The sequence below is a fragment of the Phyllostomus discolor genome, chromosome 14, assembly GCF_004126475.2.
Source record: "Phyllostomus discolor isolate MPI-MPIP mPhyDis1 chromosome 14, mPhyDis1.pri.v3, whole genome shotgun sequence".
NCBI classification, from domain to species: Eukaryota; Metazoa; Chordata; class Mammalia; order Chiroptera; family Phyllostomidae; genus Phyllostomus; species Phyllostomus discolor.
Window position 1 is genome coordinate 47,030,299 of NC_040916.2, and position 23,076 is coordinate 47,053,374.

The window sequence follows — 23,076 nt, forward strand, 5'->3', positions numbered from 1 at the left end:
AGTTAAAATAGTTTCTTCATACTATGTGGCCCTCCCAATAAGCTAGGAAAAAGAATGAAAAAAGAAAAAAAACCAACCAAGTCAAGGATTTCAGTATAGATATAATTTTAATATTTAATTTAAAATAAAAATCAAGGCTGGATTGGTTTGGAAGAAAATATCTGATTTGCAGAGAATTTTTTTAAATCAAAATCACAGGTCATTGGTGAGAACGGCCTTCTTCTTCCCCCAGGCTCCTCACAGAGCCTGCTTAGGAAATGAGGTGAGTCATCTCCCTTACGTTTTCCCCACCAGGGCTTGGCTCTCCCCAAAACCCAAAGGAGGAATAAACCCTGCTTTGCTTCTTCCCATTTCTACCAAGAATCTGCCTCCAGGCCCAGTTAGGAAGCCCTGTATCAGGTCCAAGCTTCTGAGATGAGGGTCCTTCAGTTCCTCACTGAGGATGGGCACACTGGTCAGAGAAGTCACAAGGAAGGATAGTCAGGGAGGGACTGAAATCTTTGCTTTTCTTTTTCTTCTTTTAAAGATTGTATTATTTAGAGAGAGGGGAAAGGAGAGAGAAAGAGAATGAGAGAAACATCAATGTATGAGAGAAACATTGATCAGTTGCCTCTTGAACACTCCCAGCTGGGGGCCTGGCACAGAATCCAGGCATGTGCCCTGACTAGGAATTGAGCCAGTGACATTTCAGTTTGCAAGGTGATGCCAAACCCACTGAACCATACCACTAAGGGCTGAAATCTCTGCTTTTCAACGTGTGTAGACAGTTGTCAGCATTCTCAGATACAACCACCTTATAAACACATCCACAGTCACAGAGGGAGGAGGAAGGATGGAAACCCTGAGCAGAACCAGGCCCCACCACCTCATCATGGCACTACCAAAGTCCGTCTCTCAGAGGCTCATCAGCAGAGAAGCCAGTAGCTCTCTCCCCCAGTTACTGGGGCCACAGGAAAGGCTGAGGGCCCTGGATGGGAAAAGGCTGGACCTTGGAGAGGTATGAATGTGTAGGTATAAAAGGCAAGAAGAGCATCCTTACTCCTCACCATGGCTAAGGCAGAGAGGAAATAAGGAATTTAGGAATGGTAAAGATGGAAAGGGAAGGAGAAAAGGTCTCCTGGATCCACTTGCTTGAGAAAGACAAAAAAATAGGATTGGAGGGGGGTGGGGACCAACACATAGGCCCCATGACTGTGCAAAGAGGAGCATTGAGGAGCAGGTAGAGCCACGCCAGCGTGTCCATTACCCATAACATCCCCCTCACCCTGCTCCAGAGTGGGAGGGAAGCAAGTTGCGGGAGTTAAGGGAGCAGAATCACCTGGGGTACTTCCCTGAGCCTGAGGGTTAAGGACTAAAGAAATAAAGCTTTACATACATGGCAATTTCTCTCCCCTCCTGTCCTGCTCAATTTCCCTCGCCTATATGCTGACCATGCTGCTGCTGTGAGGGAGAAGAGGGAGGGCTCGGCACTTACACACTCAGGTGGCCTAACAAAATACCCACTCCTGAAGAGGAAAAGGAAAGTCTGCCACCTTAGTGCTGATACCCTTTTATCACCATCACTCACACCCTCCCTTGTCTCAGGTCTAAATGATTCGGTCCTCCGTAGGAATGAGGAACCTGAGGCAGGGTAGAGCAGGGCTGGCCAGGATAGGCCTCAAACTGTGGTTTCTGGGCCCTTGTGGACGGCAAGCTAACAGGAGCTGGTCTGCAGGTTGCTCTCCGAAATCAATGATGCGATGGAGGAAGGATCGTACACACGGTCGAACTCCTCATCTGAGCTCAGCCCTTCGTGCTGGAGGGTTGACTCAGCAGCTGAGCGAGAAGCTTTGCGCCTGAGTCAGAGAAAGGAATACCAGTAATGGAGGCAGAAAAATTTAGGTAGCCATCCTTTTCATGCTAAAGAGACTTCCAATTCTTCTAAGACTTAAAGCTACTCACAAGATCCCCCACTAATCAGAGATGTGGGGAGATGGGGTATAGAATGGGGGCTGAGGTACTAAACGGTAATCAATCATATTGGCTTCCAGCCAGAAAAAAAGTGACTTTGAAGTCCCATCTGAGAGATCCTCCTCAGGGGGACTTCGGCCAGCAAGGTCCTCCAGGGGCCACCATAGGATGGAAATAATGAGCTTTCCAGGCCGCAATCTTGTTGCTCCGGCAGGAAAAGGGGTGGCGATTCCCTCTAGTGGAGGATGCCCCAGCCCTTCTCCTACCCGGCTTTTATTAGGGTTGGGAAGTGCAGGGGGATATAGCGCATGTGCGTAGCTTATCAATGTCCAATAGGCTAAAGGCATAAAAAACTAACCCTATCTATAGATAACAAATAAAGAAACACCGAAATCTTTTCAGGATGGTGTCTGAGAGACATGCAGGTGCCCGATGGCTGTAAAGGCCTATATTACAAAGTAGGGAGTTTTACTCCTTATGCCTTGAGCTCAAGCATCTGGGTTATAGTAACAGTGCTTATTGTTGAGCAGAGCCAGCTTCAGGACAAAAATGTACATTTCAGGCCTGATTCCCATGGGACCCTCGGTGTTAGAATTGAGTCATGTCTGCCACCCGTATTATGACCTGGTTTTCCAGGGAGACTTACTAGCCCCTTTCAGAGCTTGCTCTCATGGGGCTACAACCTCCGAAACCACACTGAGAGGTCCCCAACTTCCTCCTCTCTGTAAACATCAACCAGGACTGCTCATCCCCTTCCTGCTCCACTGTCCCAATGGGGCAGGGGCAGGGGCAGAAAAACAGCCCATACCAGGAGTCCTTCTCCAGAGCTTTGATCCGCGCCTGGAGCTGTTCGTTGACCTCATGCTGCTCCTCCAGCTCACGCTGGGCCTTTTTCCTCAGGCTGTCCAGTCGCTCAATTTCCTCTTCTGCTTCATCCACCTGCCGCTTCAAAGCCTTCACCCTCAGGCTTAGCTGGGAAGGGTATCAAGTCCCCACATTAGAAAAGCATCTGCTGCCACCATGGCCTGGGATCCTCCCCTGTAGCAATCTTGACAAGGAATCACTTCCCCTAGAAAAATGTGGACCATGGGCCAGTTCCCGAACCTCACAGGTTTGTCTTGGGGATTAAATGAGTTTATACATGAGTAACACTTAAGATAGAGAAGCTAGCACATCACAGGTACTCACTACATGTGCTTCCTATGACTCCTCTAATCCAGTCCTTTCAAGTCTCTGTCCTTACACAAGGAAAGTCTAGGTCTAGAAGACCTATGAGGTGAAGCCAACCTTGGCCTTCATGCAAGTGCAGTATGTACCGACCAAATGGTCGCTTGGGCCCGGCTGTGGTCCTTACCTGGTCTTTCTGGTCATTGACATGCTGCCGCTCATCATCAATCTGGATGGACAGCTCTTTAACCCTCCGCTCCAGCTTTCGGTTGGTGGACTGCAGAACTGTCTTCTCCCTGAGACGGTGGAGTAGGGGCAGGTCTGTGGCTGCCACTATTTCTAAAGGAAACCCTGCTTGGCCTCTAGTGCCTCCAAAACCTCAAAACCTCTCTCAGTCATGAGCCCCACGGTTAGACTGGGGAGGATTCAGGGCAAATCCAAAGAACTGGGGAGATATACATCACTCATATTTTAGAATTTCTGTAACTCTCTCTCTGCTCTCTGTCGAGAGAAGTTCTCCAGGTTGAAGATCAGGCCAGGTTGGCCACGTCCAAGGTAGATGAGGGAGGGTGCCCCAGCGGCGGAAAGCCCAGAGGCAGAGAGGAAATATGGGCTCATCTCACCTCTCTTCAGCCTGCAGCCGCTCCTGCAACTCCCGATTCTGGGATTCAAGCTGAGAGAGGCTGCTGTTGGGCTTCTGGAAACCTTCTGAGCTGGCCAGCCGGTTCTTCAGGTCCTTGTTCTGAGAGGGACAGGAAGCCTCCACAGTGAGCACGCTTCTTCTGGTCCCTTCCGTGGTCATTCTACCCCACCGCCCCATGATCAATCCCCAAGACTCCCCACGGCTCCCCCTCACCTGTCTCTCCAGGGAGATTTTGTCGCACTCCAGGTCCTGCCGAGCGGACCTCTCCTGCATGAGCTCTGTGCGCAGCTGGTCTACCTAGGGGATGGGTGAGAGGAGCCAGACTTGGGGAGGGCTGACAATAAACCATCAGGCCGAACCAAGCAAGGCAGAATCCCTAGAAGATGCTCTCTGAACCCTGAAACCCAAAAGTTCCCAGGTAACTAAGAAATCACAGCCTATTCAAATGGGAGGAGCCACAGAATTTCAATAGGGTGTCCTCAGTCCCACCAGGAACTAACATCCGTTCTGAATGGAAGCAGCCCAGACTCAGGTCAGAGACTAGCCCAGGTCACCAGGGTTGCTTCCTCCACTTAAATTCCTGGCTTCTGTCCACCTGAGGAAACCTGCCAGCCCTTCCCGAAGCAGGGGAGACCCTGAAGCAAAGCCAGCCATGCACAGGTCTGCAGCCGGAACTCCCCAGACTATGAAAGCTGGAAGGGGGCGTTGTTTCTGAGAGGGTCCACAGATTCTGTCATCAGGGGCAGAGGCAGCTGTGGGGTGAGGAAGGGTTACCTGGTCCCGGCCTCGATTCACGCGGTCAGTCAGCAGCTCCACAGTGTTCCTCTCCTCGTCTAACTCTGCCTCCAGCCGGGTGACTTTTTCCTGTGGAGGAAGGACAACAGGTTAATTCTGCCCCAAATGCTGGACACCAGAATGCCAAACTCCAATCAGGACCCTCTCAAAGACAGGCCTCCAGACTTTTCTCTCTCGCACATCCCCATAACCTGTTGGTCCTTGCCTCTGCCTAGAGCCACCATGGAGCTCGTGCCCTCTGCTGACCAGGTGTGGCGTCAAGGGGAAAGAATGGGGCCTGCACTGGTCTTGGCCCTTTGGCAGAATGACACACCTGAGTCTCTCTCTCCTCAGGGGGGCAGCCCTACCTCCCTAATGGGAAAACAGAGACAGCCAAGTGCCCAAGCCAACGCTGAGCTGGAGAAAGCCAGACCCAGACGCACCAGGGTATAGACTTGGGAAGCACACTCGAGCCAGGCAGTGCCACACAGAGGCTCGGAGTATGGGCTCAGGGCCAGCCAGCCTGGGAGTGCAAATCAGATACACCACTTCCCAGCAGAGTGGCCATGGAGTCGCTTAACCTCTCTGTGTCTCAGTTTTCCCTCCTACAAAATGGAGAAAACAAGGCTCCCTAACCCACAGGGGTATTCTGAGGATGAAATGAGTCTTAAGTGCTCAGCACAGAGCACGATACAGAAGTGTTTGCTGCTGCTGCGATTGCTATTATTGTTATTATTATTGGCAAAGGCGGTAAATTGAAGACCACTGCTTACTCTCAAGGGGAGAGGCCGCTGCTGGGCACTGCTGCTGTGTAGAAAACTCAGGGCTCAAAGGTCAGTGTTACCATATTTTCCAAATGTATTTTAAAAAGCCAGAGCCAGCTGGCGTAGCTCAGTGGATTGAGCGCAGGCTGGGAACCAAAGTGTCCCAGGTTCGATTCCCAGCCAGGGTACATGCCTGGGTTGCAGGCCATAACCCCCAGCAACCGCACATTGATGTTTCTCTATCTCTCTCTATCTCCCTCCCTTCCCTCTCTAAAAATAAATAAATAAAATCTTAAAAAAAAAAACAAACAAACCCAGAGCCAAATCTTTGTGTGACATCCACAAGTTTCCAAACATGGGCACTTAATTCAAAGTTCTTTAAAACACTGCAGTCATGTACAAAGGACCCATGGACAAGGACAGTGGGGTGGGGACTGTCTTTGGGAGCAGAGGTTGGACAGGACAGGGGAGAGCAACTGGGGGACAAATGGAGACAACAGTAACTGAACAACAACAAAAAATAAAGTAATAGAATAAATAAAATAGTAACATTAAAACCTCAAAAAAAAAAAACAAAAACAAAACAAACACCCAACACTGTAGTCAAATAAAATCCATCAGCTGTGAGCTGCCAGTTTTTGATCCCTTGCAGAGAAGGAAGCTTGGAGTGTCCTGGCTCCTTTGCCCACAGAAGTCCCATCTGTCCCAGGCCCCAGGCCCCCACCCTCTCCCACCACCACAGGCCACCACACAATGTCCCCACCTCAAGGCCCTTGAGTTGCCGGCTCCTGTCATCCTGAGAGCGTTTTTTGTTTTCCGCCTCTTGCTCCAGCTCCTGCAGCCGCTGCGCCAGCAGCTCCTTGTCCAGGCGGGCTGCATCTCGATCAGCCTGGGAATCCTGCAGGGCCTGCCGCAGCCTCTGGGTCTGGGCAGAAGAGAAAATGCAACAGCTCAAAGAAGAAGGTGGGGATCGAGGGCGGAAGCAGTCTGCCTTCAGGGAGAATCAGTTCCCCATGGGCATTGTTTAGAATTGCCAGCACATGGTGATAATAAAAAGCAGACTGACTTTTAGTCCATTTTCTTTATTGTTTAAAAATTCCCTGCACAAACTGGAACCACCTGAGGCTATTTTAGACTGCTGATCCCCAAGGATGATGATTTAAATAGTACAAGATGCAGCTTGGGCACTGGAATTTTTAAAAATCTTCCCAGGTAGCTCTAATGTGCAGGTGAGTTTGAAATCCCTGCTCTACAGACAATGTCCATATCTAGGGTGGACTACTCCCTCCCCCCACCCTCACCTCAGTATGTCACTCGAGGTGGTTAGACCTAAACCCAGGTCTCCCAGGACCCCTGGACCACAGGTTTAGTTAAGAGGCAATGACCTTCATTCAAATCAAGGACACTGGGAAGGTTTCCACCTTCCTGTCACTTAAGCACCTACCTCATCCTGAAGCCGGCTCAGCCCCCCAGAGGTCTTCTCAGCTTCACTGGCCCACTCCTTGGCCTGGCGCTGGGCATCTGCCACCTCCCGCCGGGCCTTTTCCTTGTAATCCTCCAGCTGGGCCTGAAGCTGCTGCAGGGCTTGCTTAGAGTCGTCCCCAATGTGCTCCAGCTGAGACACACAGACACCCACGTCTTTAACAGACAGCTCTGCTTTTTCTCTGGGCCCAGGCTCCCAAGGCTTGCCCAGAGCCTCCTTCCTGCCAAAGCAGCCCTCTCTTGCTCAGTCCTGGGCCTAGGACCTTAGTATGGCTACTAGTAATGTACAGATTGCCTGGGTTCAAATCCTGGCTCTACCACTTACTAACTGTGTGACCATAGGCAAGTTACTTATCCTCCCTGGGTCTCAGTTCCCCATCTGTAAAATGGGATAATAATAGTACCTACATTATAAAGTTGTTGGGAGAATTACATTAGTTAATTATGCAAAGTACTTACAACAGTGCCTAATACAAAGTAAACTTTAAATGACCTTATTTCAGCAAACCCAAAATACTAATGATTATAAGGTATACCACTAAGAAAAATTTGCCAGTTGAACTACAATATATCATCAATTATAAGCCAAAACTCAACTTCAGAGATGATAAAATGTACATTTTAGAATGGATGGACTACACTAAGTGTTTGCTTTAGAAGCAGGAGATTAGGAAGACAACCTTAGCTGAAAACAAGCAATTTATTTCTTTTTCCTTTCTCCTTCCCCTACCCCAAATATAAAATTCTCCCATTGAGGATTCTTACATTTAAGCCTTACTGATTTCTAAGGGAGAATTCCAGGAGATATTTCCAAGGATCAAGACCATGACGGAACAGGATATCGGGGGAAGGGAAAAACCACTTAGGGGAGGGAGGAAGGAAGGATGCCACTCTGAAGATTTGACCTTGGTCTCCCCAGAAATGTACGGAGGGAAAGGAGGAAAGTAAACAGCACACACACACTCTGACCCACACCCACCCCGTCTCCCCAGGCAAGCTTCTGAACGAGCTGGGCCTCTTCGTGAGCCCAGGCCGCCCCCTGTCCCACCTCCTTGTTCAGTCGGTCCACAGTCCTGTCCAGCAAGCGTTTCTGCTCTTCCAGCTCGGCCTTGCCCCGCCGGAGCGCCTCCCGCTGCTTCGCCTCCTCCTCAAGGGCCCGGTTCAGCGCCTGCTGCTCCTGCCCCATGCGGGCCAGCCCCCGCTGGGCCTCGTCCAGCCGCACTTCCAGTGCCCGCTTGGCTGCTGCCAGGCTCCCTTCCTCTTCCTGAGCAGCGTTCAGAGCCTCCTCTAGCCGCTGCTTCTCTGCCTGGGACGGGGGTTGGACCAAGAGAAGGCAAAGCTTGAGCTCTAGCCATTTGGAGGTGAGTAGATTGGAGAGACGAGGAAGAAAAGGGTCAGCAATGAAAACAGGTTCAGAGGAAGTAGCAAAAAAAATTAAGACACAGAACATGCAAAAGTTGGGAGATAAGAGACAAAGATACCAGTGCAAAGCTTGGGACGTTCATACCGAAGCACACTCCGGGAAATAAATCCAAGGTGAACAGAGGGTTTGGAGGCAAACAGAAACACAGTAAAGGCAAAATAAAAGTGGTGGGTGAGTATTTAGCCATCGGGACTAGAGGAGAGAGGGCCTGGAGGAGCCAGCCTTGAGGTCACCAGGAGCACTGACCTCTAGCCGCTGCACCTTGTCCCGAAGCCGTGCCTCCGCCACTTCCCCACCCTCCGCCAGGCCTCGAGCCTCCTTCAGCTGCTGCTCCAGACCCAGGATGCGCCTTCGGAATTCGTCATTTTCCTCCTGGGTCTCCCGAAGCGTCGTTTCCACTGTTGTCCGACGCTGCCCCAGCACTGCTGCCTCTGCCTCCGCTGCCATCTGAGCCTGCGGCCGTTCAGAGTGGCGGCTCAGACCCCAGGGCTCGAGGTTCCCGACCACTCCCGGGAAAACCACCCCCCGAAAGAGGCCACACGAACTGGACTTAAAGTGGGGTAGTGCCGCCAACCAGAGGCTTCCCTGAGAACCCCGCCCCTACAGGGATGCAGCGGGTGTCACCAGGTACAGCCCAGCCTCCCGCTGCCAAATCCTGGCTGCTCGAACCACACACCTAGGACCAAGGATCTGGTCTGTACGTACCCATGACAGGTAACTTTCCACGCCCTCTGGCTCCTCAGCCCTCCAGACCCCTCAGCCTCCACCTCCTAAGCCCTGTGCCCACTCCCCTTGCCTTGGAAGCCTCTTCACAGTCCTGTCTCAGTTGCTGGAGGGTCTTTTGCAGCTGAACATTCTGCTGTTCCAGCCCCCGGGCTCGATCAGCCTCGAGCCTCAGCTGCTTGTCCAACTCCCGCTCCCGCTGTCGCCCGGCCACCTCCTGGCTCTGCCGCTCTGCCCGCAGCTCCTTAAGTTCCTCCTGTGTCCGGCGCAGCTCCTAGAAGGGAAGGGGAATGGCGACAGGACAGAGGGCCAGCCTGGGATACCAGAATGAGGAGAAGCGAACTCTCATACATTGCTGGAAGGAATATAAAGTGGTGTGGTGACCTGGGAAGGTGTTGTGCCGTTTCTCAAAAAGTTAACCGCGGAGTTACCACATGACCCAGCAATTCCACTCCTTGGTATATGCTCAAGAGAACTGAAGACAGCCCTGGCAATGGCAAGGTAGCTAGGTTGGGCGAATCAACCCATGAATGCGTAACTAGGAGGAACAACAAATTGGTCTCTCTCCCTCTCTATCTCACACAAATCAATAAATAAAAAGTAAAAACAAAACAAAACTTGTACATGAATGTTCATAGCAGCATTGCTCATTATAGCTAAAATGGAGGAACGACCCAAATGACCCAACTGGTGAACAGATAAACAAAATGTGGTATATCCATATAGCGAAATATTACTCAGCCATAAATAATAAAGTACTGATAATTGTGACAACATGAGTAAACCCTGAACGATTTTACGCTAAGTGAAAGAAAGTGGACATAAAAAAAACCCCATGTTATAGGGGTCCGTGTAAATGCAACATCCAGAAAGGGAAAATCCGCAGACAGAGAGTGGGCCAGCAGTTGCTTGGGGGGGGGGGGGGGGCTGCTTGTGGACGTGGGGATCTTTCTGTGGTGACGAAAATGTCTTCTGATTCAATAGTGGTGGTGGTTGTGCGGCTTTGTTAATGTACTTAAAACCACCAACTTACTTACACTCTTTATAAGAGTGAATGTTATGGCATATGAAATAAATCTCCATTAAAAAATTATGTAGAGTGAGAGTTGATGACAGTATGGATAAAAAAAGGATTGGCTGTTTAAAAAAAATGTTTTGGAAACCAGAATATGTGGCACAATAAATACTGGTGCTGCTCTGCTTCCATTTTTTTTTTAATTTAAATATGAGTTCTGATTCTAATCCTTTAGCTCTTAGGTACTTCTGGAATTCATAAAGTTACCATAATTTGTCTGAAAGGTTATATAATATAGTAAGTCTTCCACGTGAGAAACTAACAAGTAATTACAAGAAGAAGAAAAACAACACAGTGTATGGGCTAGATCACACTGGGTTAGTCTGTATCCCTAATATTCACTTTGTTTATTGACTAAGTACTTGATAAAATACACTTCAAGTACAGATAAATGGAACACCAGTTACCACTGTGTAGCTTTATTCAGCATAACGCAACGCATCAACTGTGGCTGTCGAAACAAATGTCTGGGCTCACTATGCAACCAATACAGTGAAGAGATTTCAGACTGTCCTTGATATTTGTTCTTTGTAACAATATTGTAATTAAATATCTTAACATTTTAAGAGTGCTCTTGATTTCATAACCACCAAAGTATATTTGGTTAACATTTATCATGTTTTTCTCCACCAAATATTTTGTTGTAAGCTCAGGCTTTTACATATGTGGAAAATCATTATATAGACCTGTATTTCCTTACTCATTTAAGTGTGATTACCTTGACTACAACTAGGCAGTCTTACCGTAAAGGCATGATAAATGAGCACTGATTAATTAACACTCATTAACTGAGCACCTCCTACGTACAGCACTAGGAGCCAGCACAGCCAATCAGAGAAAGGGAGACCTAGAAGGGTGCTCGGGAGGCCACAGATGCCAGTCTCTAAGATTCAAGGGGATATTTTTTGAGTGTCTACATCTCCCAAAACAATTAGTTGTTTTTCTTTCCTTTATCAATGAAACCTAGGAATATGACGAAATTGTTTGTGTGTTCACTTCAATTTTATGCCCTTAACAGTTTTAAGATATTCATGTATGATAAAGCATTTAATTCTGTGTCTAGACTCTACACTGTCTAAGAAGCTTTCAGATTACTACCTGACTTCCCATGTAGGTGCCCTGGCCATGCCAGTGCAAGCACCCCAGGCCATGATGACAGTCCTCACTGTGAGTGAATAAACTGGCATTCTAACTGAACATTTGTTTGATAAATGTAGTTAATAAGTATCCTCTGAGGGACAGAGCAACTCTTATGTGACCAAGTTAAGTTTCCAAGCTTGCAAAAAATGACCCTGGAGTTTCACAAATCCACCTAAAAGTCACTACCCATGAGGTTTCTTGGGAAGCAGCCAGCAGCCTCTGGATATATTATTCAACCTGGCCACAGAGAGGCCTTTCCACTAGAAACCTCTACTGAAGACACCAGCCCTCAGTCCTGCTGGGGGCAAAGACTGTGCTGGAGAGAGGCAAGGCTGAGTAGGCAGCGTGAGGCCTGCAAACCAATGAGCACGAGGAAGGTAGCCACACTTGTGTGGGGGCCCCATGGACAGGTGAGGTAGGCACCCACCACCCCAACCTGCTCTTCTCTCCCCCAACTCCCAAATACCTTCTTGAGCTCCTCCACCTGGTGAGAATCTCCAGCAAAAGCTCGGGCCTGCCCTAATTCCCTTTGCAAGATCTCTATCTTCTCCCCAAGCTCCTCTTCCATCTCCTCCTTCTCCATCCGCAGCTGCAGCATTCTGAGACCATACAGGTGAATTAAAAGGAAAAGGGACAGGGTCAGGCACCTGCCTGGAGAGGTTAGCAGAACAATAAAAACCACCTCCCTGGAGGCTAACACACTGGATACCCAGTCTCAGGGGAGGAAGGTGGGTATAAAAGAGAGTAGACTGAGAAATGGGGGAGCAGAGAGCACAGCATGGGTGGAAAGGAAGCAGGATATGTGTAAGAATCATGGTTAAGTATTCCTGGGAGAGGGTCAAGGTCCTTACTCTTGCTTGGTGGCTCTAAGCTCCTCCTTGTTCTTCTGGAACATGCTCTGCCAATGCCCGGTCTCCTCTGAGCTCTCCTCCAGCTCCCTCTGCAGCCCCCGCAACAGGATCGACATCCTCTGCTTCTCAGCCTCTAATGCTGCATGGTCCTAGGGAAGGGTGAATCCAGGGACCAGGAGGCTCAGAGGGAGAGCTCACTTCAAACCAAAGTATGAGTATGCAGAAGGGGAGGCTAAGGCCCAGCAGCAACAGCTGCACGCCCTGACACCAGTAGAACCTGGTTGGATGCTAACAGAAAGCTCTCCCCACAAATCACAGTCCACCCCTCCATTATCTGTAGGACGCCTTCCCCCATTATTTCCCCATGGGGTTAGATTATACACCCTCTGGTACTTCAGGCCTGCACACCCTCCTCTGCAGGAAACCTTGTAGGTTTCCTGACCAAGGTTTCATTACATCTCGCAAATGTCTTTTAGGGGAAGTTCCAGTTATAACCATGAAAAGTATGAAAATACGGAGACCTCAGGGCAGTCCCCTTCCCAGCCGCGCTCTTGTCACATGCCTGGGTTGCGTCTTGCATGCTCCTGCGGAGCTGCTCTGCATCTCTCTGGTACTGCTGCCGGACACTCTCCACCTCCTGGTCACGGGAGGCCACCTCCTCCTTTAGGGCCCCCTTCAGGGCCGTCAGCTCTCGCTCCCTCAGCCTCAGCTGCTCCTCTATCCGCTGTTTCCCCTCCAAGACCTCTTCAAGAAGTTCCCGGGTCTCTAACAGGTCCTGAGAAAGTTAAGGTGCCAGTACAGAGGTGACCACCTATTAAGATCCACCTGTGTAGTCATTCATTCAGTCAGCCAATCAAAAAATATTTATTGAGCACTTTGTAATCTGTTAGGCATGGTACCAGGTGTCCTCTGCCCTCTAAGATGCCTTGTTAGGATAAAGCAAACCCACCATTCTGGCTGTACTGGGCCCACCTGAAAGCACCCTAAGGGGTACTCCCCATACTTTGAAGATGCTCTTGCAGAACGGAAGCAGAGGAGGGGTACCAAATGAAGCTCCCTACCTTCCTTAACACTTCCTTAGCTGGCTCAGGACTCTGGACCTTCTTTAGCTTGTCCTGCAGCTCCGTCACCTGGGTCTCCAGCCCACGTCGTGCCCTTTCACCCTGGTCCAGGAGGAGCTTCATGTTCTGGAGCCTAATAATTAGCAACAGACAACATTATTGAGCAGTATGAGTCAGGCGGTTTTGTAAACACTTTATACATATCAATTCATTTAAACCTCCTTCAAGCCTTTGTTCAAATCTTAGTAAGCCCTCCCCTGACTATGCTATTTATTTTAACACTGGAACCTGCTCCCCCACAACTTGGACCTCCTGATCTACTACAACTTACCCCCTTTTCACATTTGAGAAATATACTTAAGAATGTTTATTGCCTACAGCCTGTCCCCCTCACTTGAAACCGTGCTCCTGAAGAGCAGCGTCCTTCATCTGTACGGTTCACCATGTACCCCAGGACTCTAGATCAGCGCCACACACATGGCATTCATTGCAAAAACATCTGCCGAATGAAAGATTGAGTCCTCACAACAATCCTCTGAGGCAGGTACTATCATTAACTCCACTTTACAGATAAAACCTGAGGCACAGAGGCAAACCTGGGAGCCCAACTCCTGCACCATCACCATTACTGATGGAGAAGGTGAAGAGAGAGGTCCTGTCTTTGAACCACCTGTCTGCCCCTTTCAGCTTCTGGGAGCTTCCTGTCTCCCTTGGCCTTGGGCAGCCTCTAACTCTGACCAGGCCCCGTGCAGCCCCACGGGCTCCATCAGCGGCACTCACTCCTTAGTGCTCTGCTGGGCCTCCCCCACCCTCCTCTCCAGCAGCTCCTGCAGCCGGCTGCACTCTTCCGCCTTCTCTTGCAGCCGCCGCTCCAGCTCAGCCCGGAATGGCTCTATCTTCTGCCGTTTCTGGAAAAGGGAAATAAAAGGAGACAGAGAGTAGACAGAGCCTCTGAGAAGGGCCAGGAATAATGGGAATTCTACCATTTATCGACACTCACTATATGAGAGGTACTATACTAGGGAACTTGGCAGATTATCTGCATTTAACCCTCATAATAGCCTTGGTATATGTGATAATTTAAAATACATCCACAAACTCTTTGACAATCCTTTCAAAAGGTGAAGCCTCTCCCTTTAAGTATGGGCTGTACTTCTAACAAATAGAAAAAGGGGGAAATGACATGTAGCTTCTGAAACTAGGTTATAAAAAGGCATTGCAGCTTCCTCCTTACTTTCTCTCTCATTTCACCCACTCTGCGGGAAGGGAGCTGCCATATTGTGAGGGACACTCAAGCAGCCCTACGAAGAGGCCCACACAGCAAGGACCTGAGGCCTCCAACCAACAGCCATTGAATAAGCCATTTTAGAAGGACATCCTCCAATTCCAGTCAAGTCTCCCAATGACTGTAGCCCCAGCTAACTCCTTGACCAGAACCTCATGAAGACCCTGAGCCTGAACTGCCCAGCTGAGCTGCTCCCAAAATCTGGGCATCCAGACACTGGGAAGTTTGCATTAAGCTATTTAGTGTTGAGGTAATTTGTTACACAGCAATAGATAACTAATACAGTTCAATTATTATCCCTACTTTACAATCAAGGAAACTGAAGCTTAGAACAGTTAAGAACTTACCCAAGGGGTTACAAAGCCCACAACTAAGGGTATTAGGATTTGAACTGTTAATTTCACTCAAAGCTCCCCATGAAACTAGTACACCACACTGCTTTCCAGGAAACAAAAGGAGTTACAATTCAACATGTACTGAGCACCAACAACACACAGGCAACAGTGTAAGAGCTGGAAGCGGGGAGGAGTACATAGGCTTTAGAATAAGACTGACCTGAATTTTTCCATTTCTTCTCTGCAACTTACTATCTTGAGCAATTCAGCAATTCACTTAACCTCTCTGATTTTCAATCTTCTCATCATCAAAAAAGAAGTTCAGGATACCTACTTTACAGGGTCCCTATAATTATTACATAGTATCCAGGGCAGAACCTACCACAGAAATTATACCCAATAAATGACAGCTACTATTATCGCCACCATTATTATGATGATTAAAAGAATTGAGTTACACATTTTTCTCAAGATTTATACATCCAATAAGTGGCAGAGACAAGATGGGAACTGCCAAAAAAAAAAAAAAAAAGGAATGAAAAGCAACCACTCCTGATGAACGTGCTCCTCCTGTCTAAGCTCCAGCGAAGCCCAGAAGTCCTCGCTAGGCCTAGCATGTCCTCTTGTCTTGTAGGACACTTGAGTGCTCCTTCCATTGTTTGGAGAAGCCAGCTCAGGCCAAGGTTCTTTTCCCCTGTGGTTCTTTATCCCCCCTGTGCCTCTAACCTCTCCTCACCTTCACCTCTTCATCCAACTTTTGCTGTAGCTCCTCCACTTTTCGGGTGAGTTCACCCTGCCCTGCCAGGGTCTTAGTAGAACCAGGAGAAGCCATCTGCCAGAGACATGGGGTAGGGGGTGAAGGGGAGGAAGAGTCCACATCCAGATCCTGAGGCTCCAAAGGCCCTAACCCCGCCCCTTGCTCCCACTAGGAGAAGACCACTCACCACTAGAGGCTGCATCTGATCCAGCACCAAGCTAACCTTCCTCCTCACAGAGGTTTCACTTTCTGGGCTTCTGGAGGATAAAGGGACAGAAGCAAAGCTTAGTGGAGGACAGAGGTAGCCAAGATGAAGGAAGTTAGGGTAGAGTATGGAGGACGGGAAAGGAAGGAAAAGGAGTCCCCTACGCACCCGTCCCTCAGGATGCCGTAAATGGTGGCCTTCACATGGTCCACACTGCCTGGTGGAGCTGCCTCCTGCTGGTCTCGAAGAAGGTCTGGGGTTGATTTGAACTGCAAAAAAATAAACCCGAAGAAATAGGAAAATTAAGCCCCTTCAAGCACAATGAATAAGCCTGAAGTGGGGTAAGGAGGCAGCACTGCTGAGGCCTGAGCTACAGATCGAAATTTCCTCAACAAGCAAATCTCAACCAACTGCGAGCTGTGTCACAAGTAATTCTGCAATACTGACAGATACATATTAGGGTTTGTAGGTGATTTACTACTAGAATGGGCTTAACTTTGTCTCAGGGGAGAATCACTCCTCCACTTATTTGCATTCCTGAGTGGGAGACAAAGTTGGGAGTTTTGGCAAGAGAAACCAGGAAGCTGCTCATATCCTCCAAGCCTGCCTTGTGCATGCTACGGACCTAGCAAGCACTAGTGACAGAGGCACCGTTAATGGTTGGGAAAGGACAAGTAACTGTCCACACTTGTGGATGGTGATTCTATAGTTCGTTCCATTTCTTTTACAATGTTGCCCATGGAAATCCTGTCCATATTGATGGAAAAAGTGAAAGACAAAAGGTAGAGACTTTCTACCCTTGACTATTTGAAGCAGCACGGGGTCCCAGGACTGGTGGGTCAGGGCTGACAAGAAGGGTCCAGGGTTTGGAAGCTGCGGAGGGCTGTGGTCTGACCTGCAGCAGGGCAGGGTCCTGCGTTCTCCCTCGTGGCTCCTCAAAACTCTGCAGGACCCAGTCCTGGGTCTGACGGGAACGGCTAAAGCCACCGGGAGGGCTCTGGCTCGGTGCCGGTTGTTTTGAGCTGCCCATGTTGCTGTCATGTTTTGTGCTGGGGCTCCAGTGACTGGAGGACAGGCGTTCCCGTTCCTCAACGGTGTCTCGTGGGAGCCGGTTGTCCAGGCTCTGGCTCCGCTTACGCTGTTCAGGGGGCAGTGAACGCATGCGGCGGCCAGTCCGGCCCCGGGCCTGGCCCCCACGGTGACTGTCAAACTTGTTGATGAGTGAGTCCACTGAAGACAAGGGAGCAGTGTCAATGGTGCTCCCTGGGGAAGCTCCTTGCGGGGCCAGCTCCAGCAGGCTGGTGCTCCGGTTGCCTAGACCCGCATGGGCAGGGCCCGTCAGGGAGGCCTGGGACTGGGAGCGGAGGAGCCGACCGCTCCAGTGGGCCCCAGGCTCCTCATCAGACATGCTGTCCTGCAGGGGGCCAGAAAACTCCTTGGCCCGAGAGTAGGAGCTCTCAGGGAGATCCGAGTCAGAGCTCAGAGCTCCCGAGGCCCCGCGGTTGTTGGCCCCCTTGATTTGGACCCCAAAGGAGTCGCCACCCTTCTCTCCACTGTTGAGCACCACAAAGGGCTGTCCAGCGATGCCCTGCACACGCACGGCGACCCCGTAGGTATTGGCTCTTGCATCCTTAGCCGGGCGTCGGCCCCCATGACGCAGGGTGCCCATCTCTGTAGTTCCCGTTGGCTCTGTAATGAAGCGAATCTGGACTCCGTGGTCTACAGGGCCCCGGGTCTCAGCCATGGTGAATGCCTGCTCCATGGGCAGGAGGGGTCCTAGGAGATGAAGAAAAGAGGGCAAACTGAGAAACTGGAAGTGGCAATGCAGAAATCTCCCCTGCCCAGCTCTGGTGATTGCCTTGTCAGTTACTTCTACATACAACAGTGGTTCTCATGCCAGATCTGAGCAGCAGAAGCATCCCCAGAACCCATTAAAAGACATACTGCTGGACCCACCCCCAGAGTGTCTGAGCCAGTAGGTCTGAAGTGAGGCCTGAGGATTTCCATTTCTAACAAGCTCCCAGGTAGTGCTGATGCTGCTGGTCCAGGGAACACACTTGGAGACCTAATGACACAGAAGAATCTTTTTCCTCTGGTACATTCCTGGAAGCTTGGCTTTGTCAAGAGTTTAAAGACTTTGCTTGATCTTCACATGGAGACACATACCACCACATGCCTCCCCCACCCCAGCAAGGCAGAACCCAAGCCCTGCCTATCAGACACCCCATCTCTGTAGAGCAAAGGGGCCTCCACTCCCACAGCTCATTTCAAATACAGAAGACCCCAAGTTATTCCATCCTATTTCTGGGAGGATACTCAAACTGACAGCAGCAATGCCTCTGGATTGGGAGAACTGAGGGCTAGGGACAGGGATGGAGAAGTGACTGGCTTTCTTTTGTGCATCTTGTTGAATTTGGGAACCATGCAGGTGTATTGCCTATTCAAGAAAAAGATGTAAATGATGAGTAAAAGTGCCAGTCCAGGGGCCCTGGGACAGGCAGACTTGCCCCTGAGGACCAGAGCCGAGACCACCCACAGGCCAACTCCCCAGGACTACATTGCCCAAGCCTAGTGTCAGCAAATGGAATGTGTGGCAGGTGTGCTCTGACTCCAAGAACTTGCGGGGAGTGGTTCTCCTCCAAGCAAGTAAGAACTCAGCTTCTGCTAATCTCCAGCAGAGCCTAGCACCAAACTGGAGCAGGAGCCTTTTAACGTACCAGAGACACAAACATACTCAGCTCAACCTCCCTGTGGAGCTCTGGGCCAAGGAAACTTGGCCAGGGCCCTTTCAGGGACTGTGGAAGTGCTAGGAAGCCCAGGAAACTGGTGAGAGGGCAAGTAGGGCCAAGCTCCAGGTGAGAAAAAGCTTGGTGGGAGTCTCCTGCTGGAGAAAGAGCATTCCTAGCATTCCAGGCCCTTGCCTCCAGAGAGGGAGGAGCACCTTACTGGAAAAAAAACAAAACAGAACAGAACAAAATGAACAAAAAATACCCCTCAATACTTTTTTCCCCCCCGAGGTTGAGGCTTCATAGAGAACACGATGAAAGCAATGTACCCTCCTTCCGGGAGACAGCCCACTCAAACTTTACCACAGAATCTCAAGAGGTTCACATGAACACCTTAAAGCCTACCTATGAGCCCAAGAGCCCCTCTCTTCCACTATTCAGGCACTGGGGAAGACCTTAACCAACTTCTGACTCAGATACAAAGGAGCAGGCTATTCAGTTGGCAGGGCCCTATGTTGGAATTCAAGTAAGAAATGGAACCAGAAAAGACGCCACAAGACAAAGGGGTAAGTTTTCCAAACCACTCATCCAGTAGAAAAGGTACGAGACTAGAGTCAGAATCTGGCTTGGAATCCTAGCTCTGCTCTTCACCTGCTGTGTACGACCCTGGGCAAATCACAACTTTTCTGAGCCTCAGTTTCCTCATCTTTAAGATGGGTATAAAGATAATACCTCATGAGGTAATAACCTGTGGGAATTAGACAAAAATTATATGGTTGTATCCAACTGTAAAAATTTATCATCATACACAATATTTTTGCACTTTATTTACTTAGGGTATACTTTAATAAAAATGACAAGATATTAAATATGAATGTAGCTAGCAGTGTACACCTGTCACAAAGCTAACAACATGTTACCCTGCAAAGTCGCTGCTAGTTCCAACAGGACCTTCCTAGCTTCATCTGGTTCATAGAAGGATGTCACCTCCTCAGAGAAGCCTTCCCCAACCACTCCTCACAAACTAGGTCAGAACCGTGTGATATGCTATACAGTTGTCCTTCAGGGAGTCTGCCTCAGCTTAACTTCATATATTTATCACAGTGATAACTTGTTTCCTGTCTGTCTCCCCCACTAGATTATAAGCTCCTAGAGGATAAAAGACCGTGCATGCACGGCTTTCAGCTGACTCCTGTGTCCCCAGGACCTGCCACATGGTAGATGTGGATAAACACTTATTAAAAGTTGTATCTTGAACCAAGGCAGCCTCGCACAGCAGTGGAGAGATTTGCCCAAAAAGTCCTCATAGCCATTTCTTGTTTGTCCTAGTAATCAGACCTCTTCCTGGCCTGGACTCCTTGCCCTACTCAGTCAATTTTGGAACCAGATGTGCCTAGACTGCCAGCTCTCAGAAGTCACATTATTTATTCATGATGCAGCTCTATGCTGTCAGTATATCTACTGATCTCCAAGATCCAGGTCAAGAGGTTCCCAGACTTGGCTCAGCTGAGTACACAGCACCTTGCTCACCCAAGAGCACCAGGTTGTTCAGAGGCAGCCTTGAATGTACCACTAGGACCCAGTGACTCCCTAACCTCAACCACCTTCAGTTCCAGGACATGTGGGTCAGGGGCCAGGATGGCTGAAGGAATCTTTAGGGTGGGTCAGAAAGCAGAGTTCTAAATGATTCAACGTGGAAAACCCGAAACCTATCCGCCTTCGGTTACAGAGGACAGTGGGGCGGGGCTGGGGAGCAGGACAGCTCCAAGGCCGGCCTTGCGTAAGTCCCAGAGGCAGGTAAACAGTGATCCAGCACAAGGCAACATGGAGTCCAGAGCCTTCACTCTCATCAGATGCCTGACCCTGCTTTTCCCTCCACTGGCATGTGCCCAAGCCGCTCCTCACCAACTGTACTCTGGTCACAAGTTAATTCAGCTTCATTGGTCTGCCTCTGCCATTCCTGCCTGCAAGGAGGAGGAGGACACTGAACCTAGACCAAACAGCCACTTCTCCCCGAGTTACTCATTAGCCTGCCCTGCCCCAATTCCATCAACTCTGGCCCAGCCATACTGTCTGGCTCCCAACTAGGAGTGACAAGGTCTCTGTACTCCTGGCAGGAAGTAGGGGTGGGGTGGTTTGGGGTGTCCAGAAGAACTGATACACCAGGACTGAGGAGTATGCTAATGTTACATAATTGGCAGATTTAGAAAATGGGAGAACTAGAATAGAGATTAGACTCCCCTTAGAGGCAACAAGAAAAACAAATGGTCCAAATACAAAAGGACAGCTCAGTGACCTTGATCATTCAGCTCCTATTTTCTCATAGTTACAGGGATAAGAAGGTTCCCTGTGGATCCAAAAAGAACCCCTCAAGTGGATTTCTGGCTTCGTCCACTGGAAGAAAAAAAAAAAGCCGAAACCTGAGAGCCAGGCTAGAGCTGCTTGGCCAGTGGGGGAAAAACACAATGAGGAACTGGGCCCCTGCAAACTGGCTGGACTGGTTTGAGAAGCAAGGGGAAGGGGAGGGCCAGGGACACTCCACTGGCAGCTAGTAAAGCAGAGATATTCCATACCACAGAGGAGGCTGAGGGGCAAAGGCATGAGCAGGGACTCTGTCTAGTCTAGATGCCAAGGCCAAGGCTCTGAAGGAGGCGGAAGGTAGAGAGGGAACAGGCAGGAGGAGCAAATGCACAAAGAACCTGGCAAGTGACTGACCAGTCTGTGGCAGGAAGACTCTACTCCTCCCTCTCAAGTTCTCAAAGATGCATTCCTGATCCCACACTTCCTGGGCCACCTCCCTGGACCTTAACTCCCCTCCCCCACACAAAGAAAAGCAGCCCTAGCGCCTTCTCACTTCCCACAGAGGTGAAGGCATGCAGGTCAGCCTGGGAAAGGCAGGAAGGGCTCTAGGAAGCCAGAATCCTCTTAAGGTCAGGCAAATCTCTGGATTAGCAGTCCCCTAGTGCCAGCCCCCCACTTCCAAATATCCAGGATGAAAGAAGAGGTGCAGAGGCAGGTGTAGGCAGCCAGTGGACAAGGTAGCGGTTGCTAATTATTCCCCAGTTACAACTTTCCTCAGGCATGGCATCAAAGGGGCCAAGCTAAGGCTGGCTCTTAACTGCCTAAGGCAAGGGAATCTGCCTCGGAAGTCTTGCTGAGCCCCAGTGTGTGCCAATCATCCAGCTGGAGACTTGGAGGTGCTAACCCTAGTTTTGTGGTCTCCTGAAGAGTCCTGCCTATTTCCTGCATCGCTAGTGCCTGCTGCCAGTCTGACAGCCAACGTGGTGCAGGAATCAGGGATGCCTGGGGGGGTTTCAGGGAATAATGGGGATCTTCTGAGAGGCATCAAGGAAATTGATTAGGCTCCCAGCCATCACCCAATGGCCTTATCAAACAGCACAGAAGAAAGTACCTGTGCTTGGGGGAAGTGTTTGACATTAGCCCCAGAAAGAGGCCTCATTAGAAAGATGGAATTCTAGATATTTTGTAGGCCTAGGGACCTTGCTTCCTCATATCCCTATCTAGAGTAAGAAGAAAAAAATTCTCCCTAGCATGAAAGCAAAGAGGACAGAAACTGAAAGCCTTAAACAGTTTCACACCTAGCAAAGAGGTGCGGGCGTCCTCTTGTCCTACCCCTCAGTGTTTCTTATTTGCGACTGTCTTCACCTGTAGGTGACTGGTTAGAGAAAGTTCCACACCTCAGAGCCACCTCAAAGCTAGCGAGAGGTGTCTGCAGCAGCTAGACTGGCAGTCAGAGGACAGGAACCTCAGGGAAACAGCACCTCTCCATGCCCTCCCCCTTCGTCTCTGAACCTGGCAGCAGTTCCCTTTGCCCAACTGAGACGAACTCCTTCCCCCCTCCACCCCAGACTCGCAGAGAAATTCTGCCCCTGGGACTGGCATCTGACCTTCAGAAAGATCCTGGCCCTGAAACGCTGTCATGCCCTGGGAATAAACTTAGCCTCAGGTGCCCCTCACCTGGCACCTTCCCTGGCACCTGCCTCTGGCACCCTTAGAGTGGGAACCAGCTCTTGATCAGTACTCCCACCCCACCTTGACCTCCCCTCCTGCGGTCTCCAATTCAGCACCAGCGCCCTGCAGGGTCATATCACTGATCGCCGCGCGCCGCGCCCCGCTGGGATACACCTGAGGGCCCGCTCGCCTCTCAGGTGCCCGTACCCCGCGCGGTTCACTCACCCCAGCCGGGCTCGGCGATCTCGGGCTCGGGCTCGGGCTCGGGCTTGGGCTCGGGCTCCGGCAGAGATGCACGCGCGGCTCTGGGCCCCCCGCCCCTCAGTCCCTGGGCAATCCCTCCGGCTTTCTCTCCCTCCTACCAACCTGTTACTCCCCTCCGCAGCCCCACCCCCATTGGCCAGTACCACCCGCCCTACCCCTCCTGCGGTTGGTCCGCTTCCCGCGAGGGGCGGGGCCGCCGCCACCGAGACCCGGACCCGGGGTCGCCAGCCCGGGCGAGCCGGGGGTGCGCGCGGGGTCACGTGGGCAGGCGGGCGGAGCGGCCAGGGGCCGCGGGAGGCCATTTTGGGGGCCACGCGAGACCGCCCCCCTCGGGCTGCGGCCCCGGGAGTCGCGGCCCCGGGAGCCGCCTGCCAGAGCATCCTCGGGGCTCAGCTGGAGAATCGCTTTCGGCCTCCGGTGTTCTCCGCCGGAACCTCTGACCAAACCCCTTCCTGCCCTTCACCTACTTCGCAAAAACC

General features: G+C 50.5%; 1 protein-coding gene across 1 annotated transcript; it reads right to left on the minus strand.

The window, feature by feature from the left end:
- Positions 1-88: 88 nt before the first annotated feature.
- Positions 89-22,687, minus strand: CGN (cingulin). The gene is made up of 22 exons (XM_036015733.1): positions 22,621-22,687; positions 22,559-22,590; positions 16,531-17,411; positions 15,804-15,904; positions 15,618-15,687; positions 15,410-15,505; positions 13,834-13,961; positions 13,054-13,186; positions 12,555-12,767; positions 11,993-12,141; positions 11,608-11,740; positions 9,000-9,200; positions 8,450-8,656; positions 7,829-8,086; positions 6,743-6,913; positions 6,062-6,223; positions 4,535-4,624; positions 3,974-4,057; positions 3,741-3,859; positions 3,305-3,413; positions 2,759-2,922; positions 89-1,835 (listed from the first exon to the last, which is right to left on the minus strand). Exons 3-22 carry the CDS (start codon positions 17,395-17,397, stop codon positions 1,694-1,696), a joined length of 3,597 nt encoding a protein of 1,198 aa, XP_035871626.1. The 5' UTR covers positions 17,398-17,411; positions 22,559-22,590; positions 22,621-22,687; the 3' UTR covers positions 89-1,693.
- Positions 22,688-23,076: the final 389 nt, after the last annotated feature.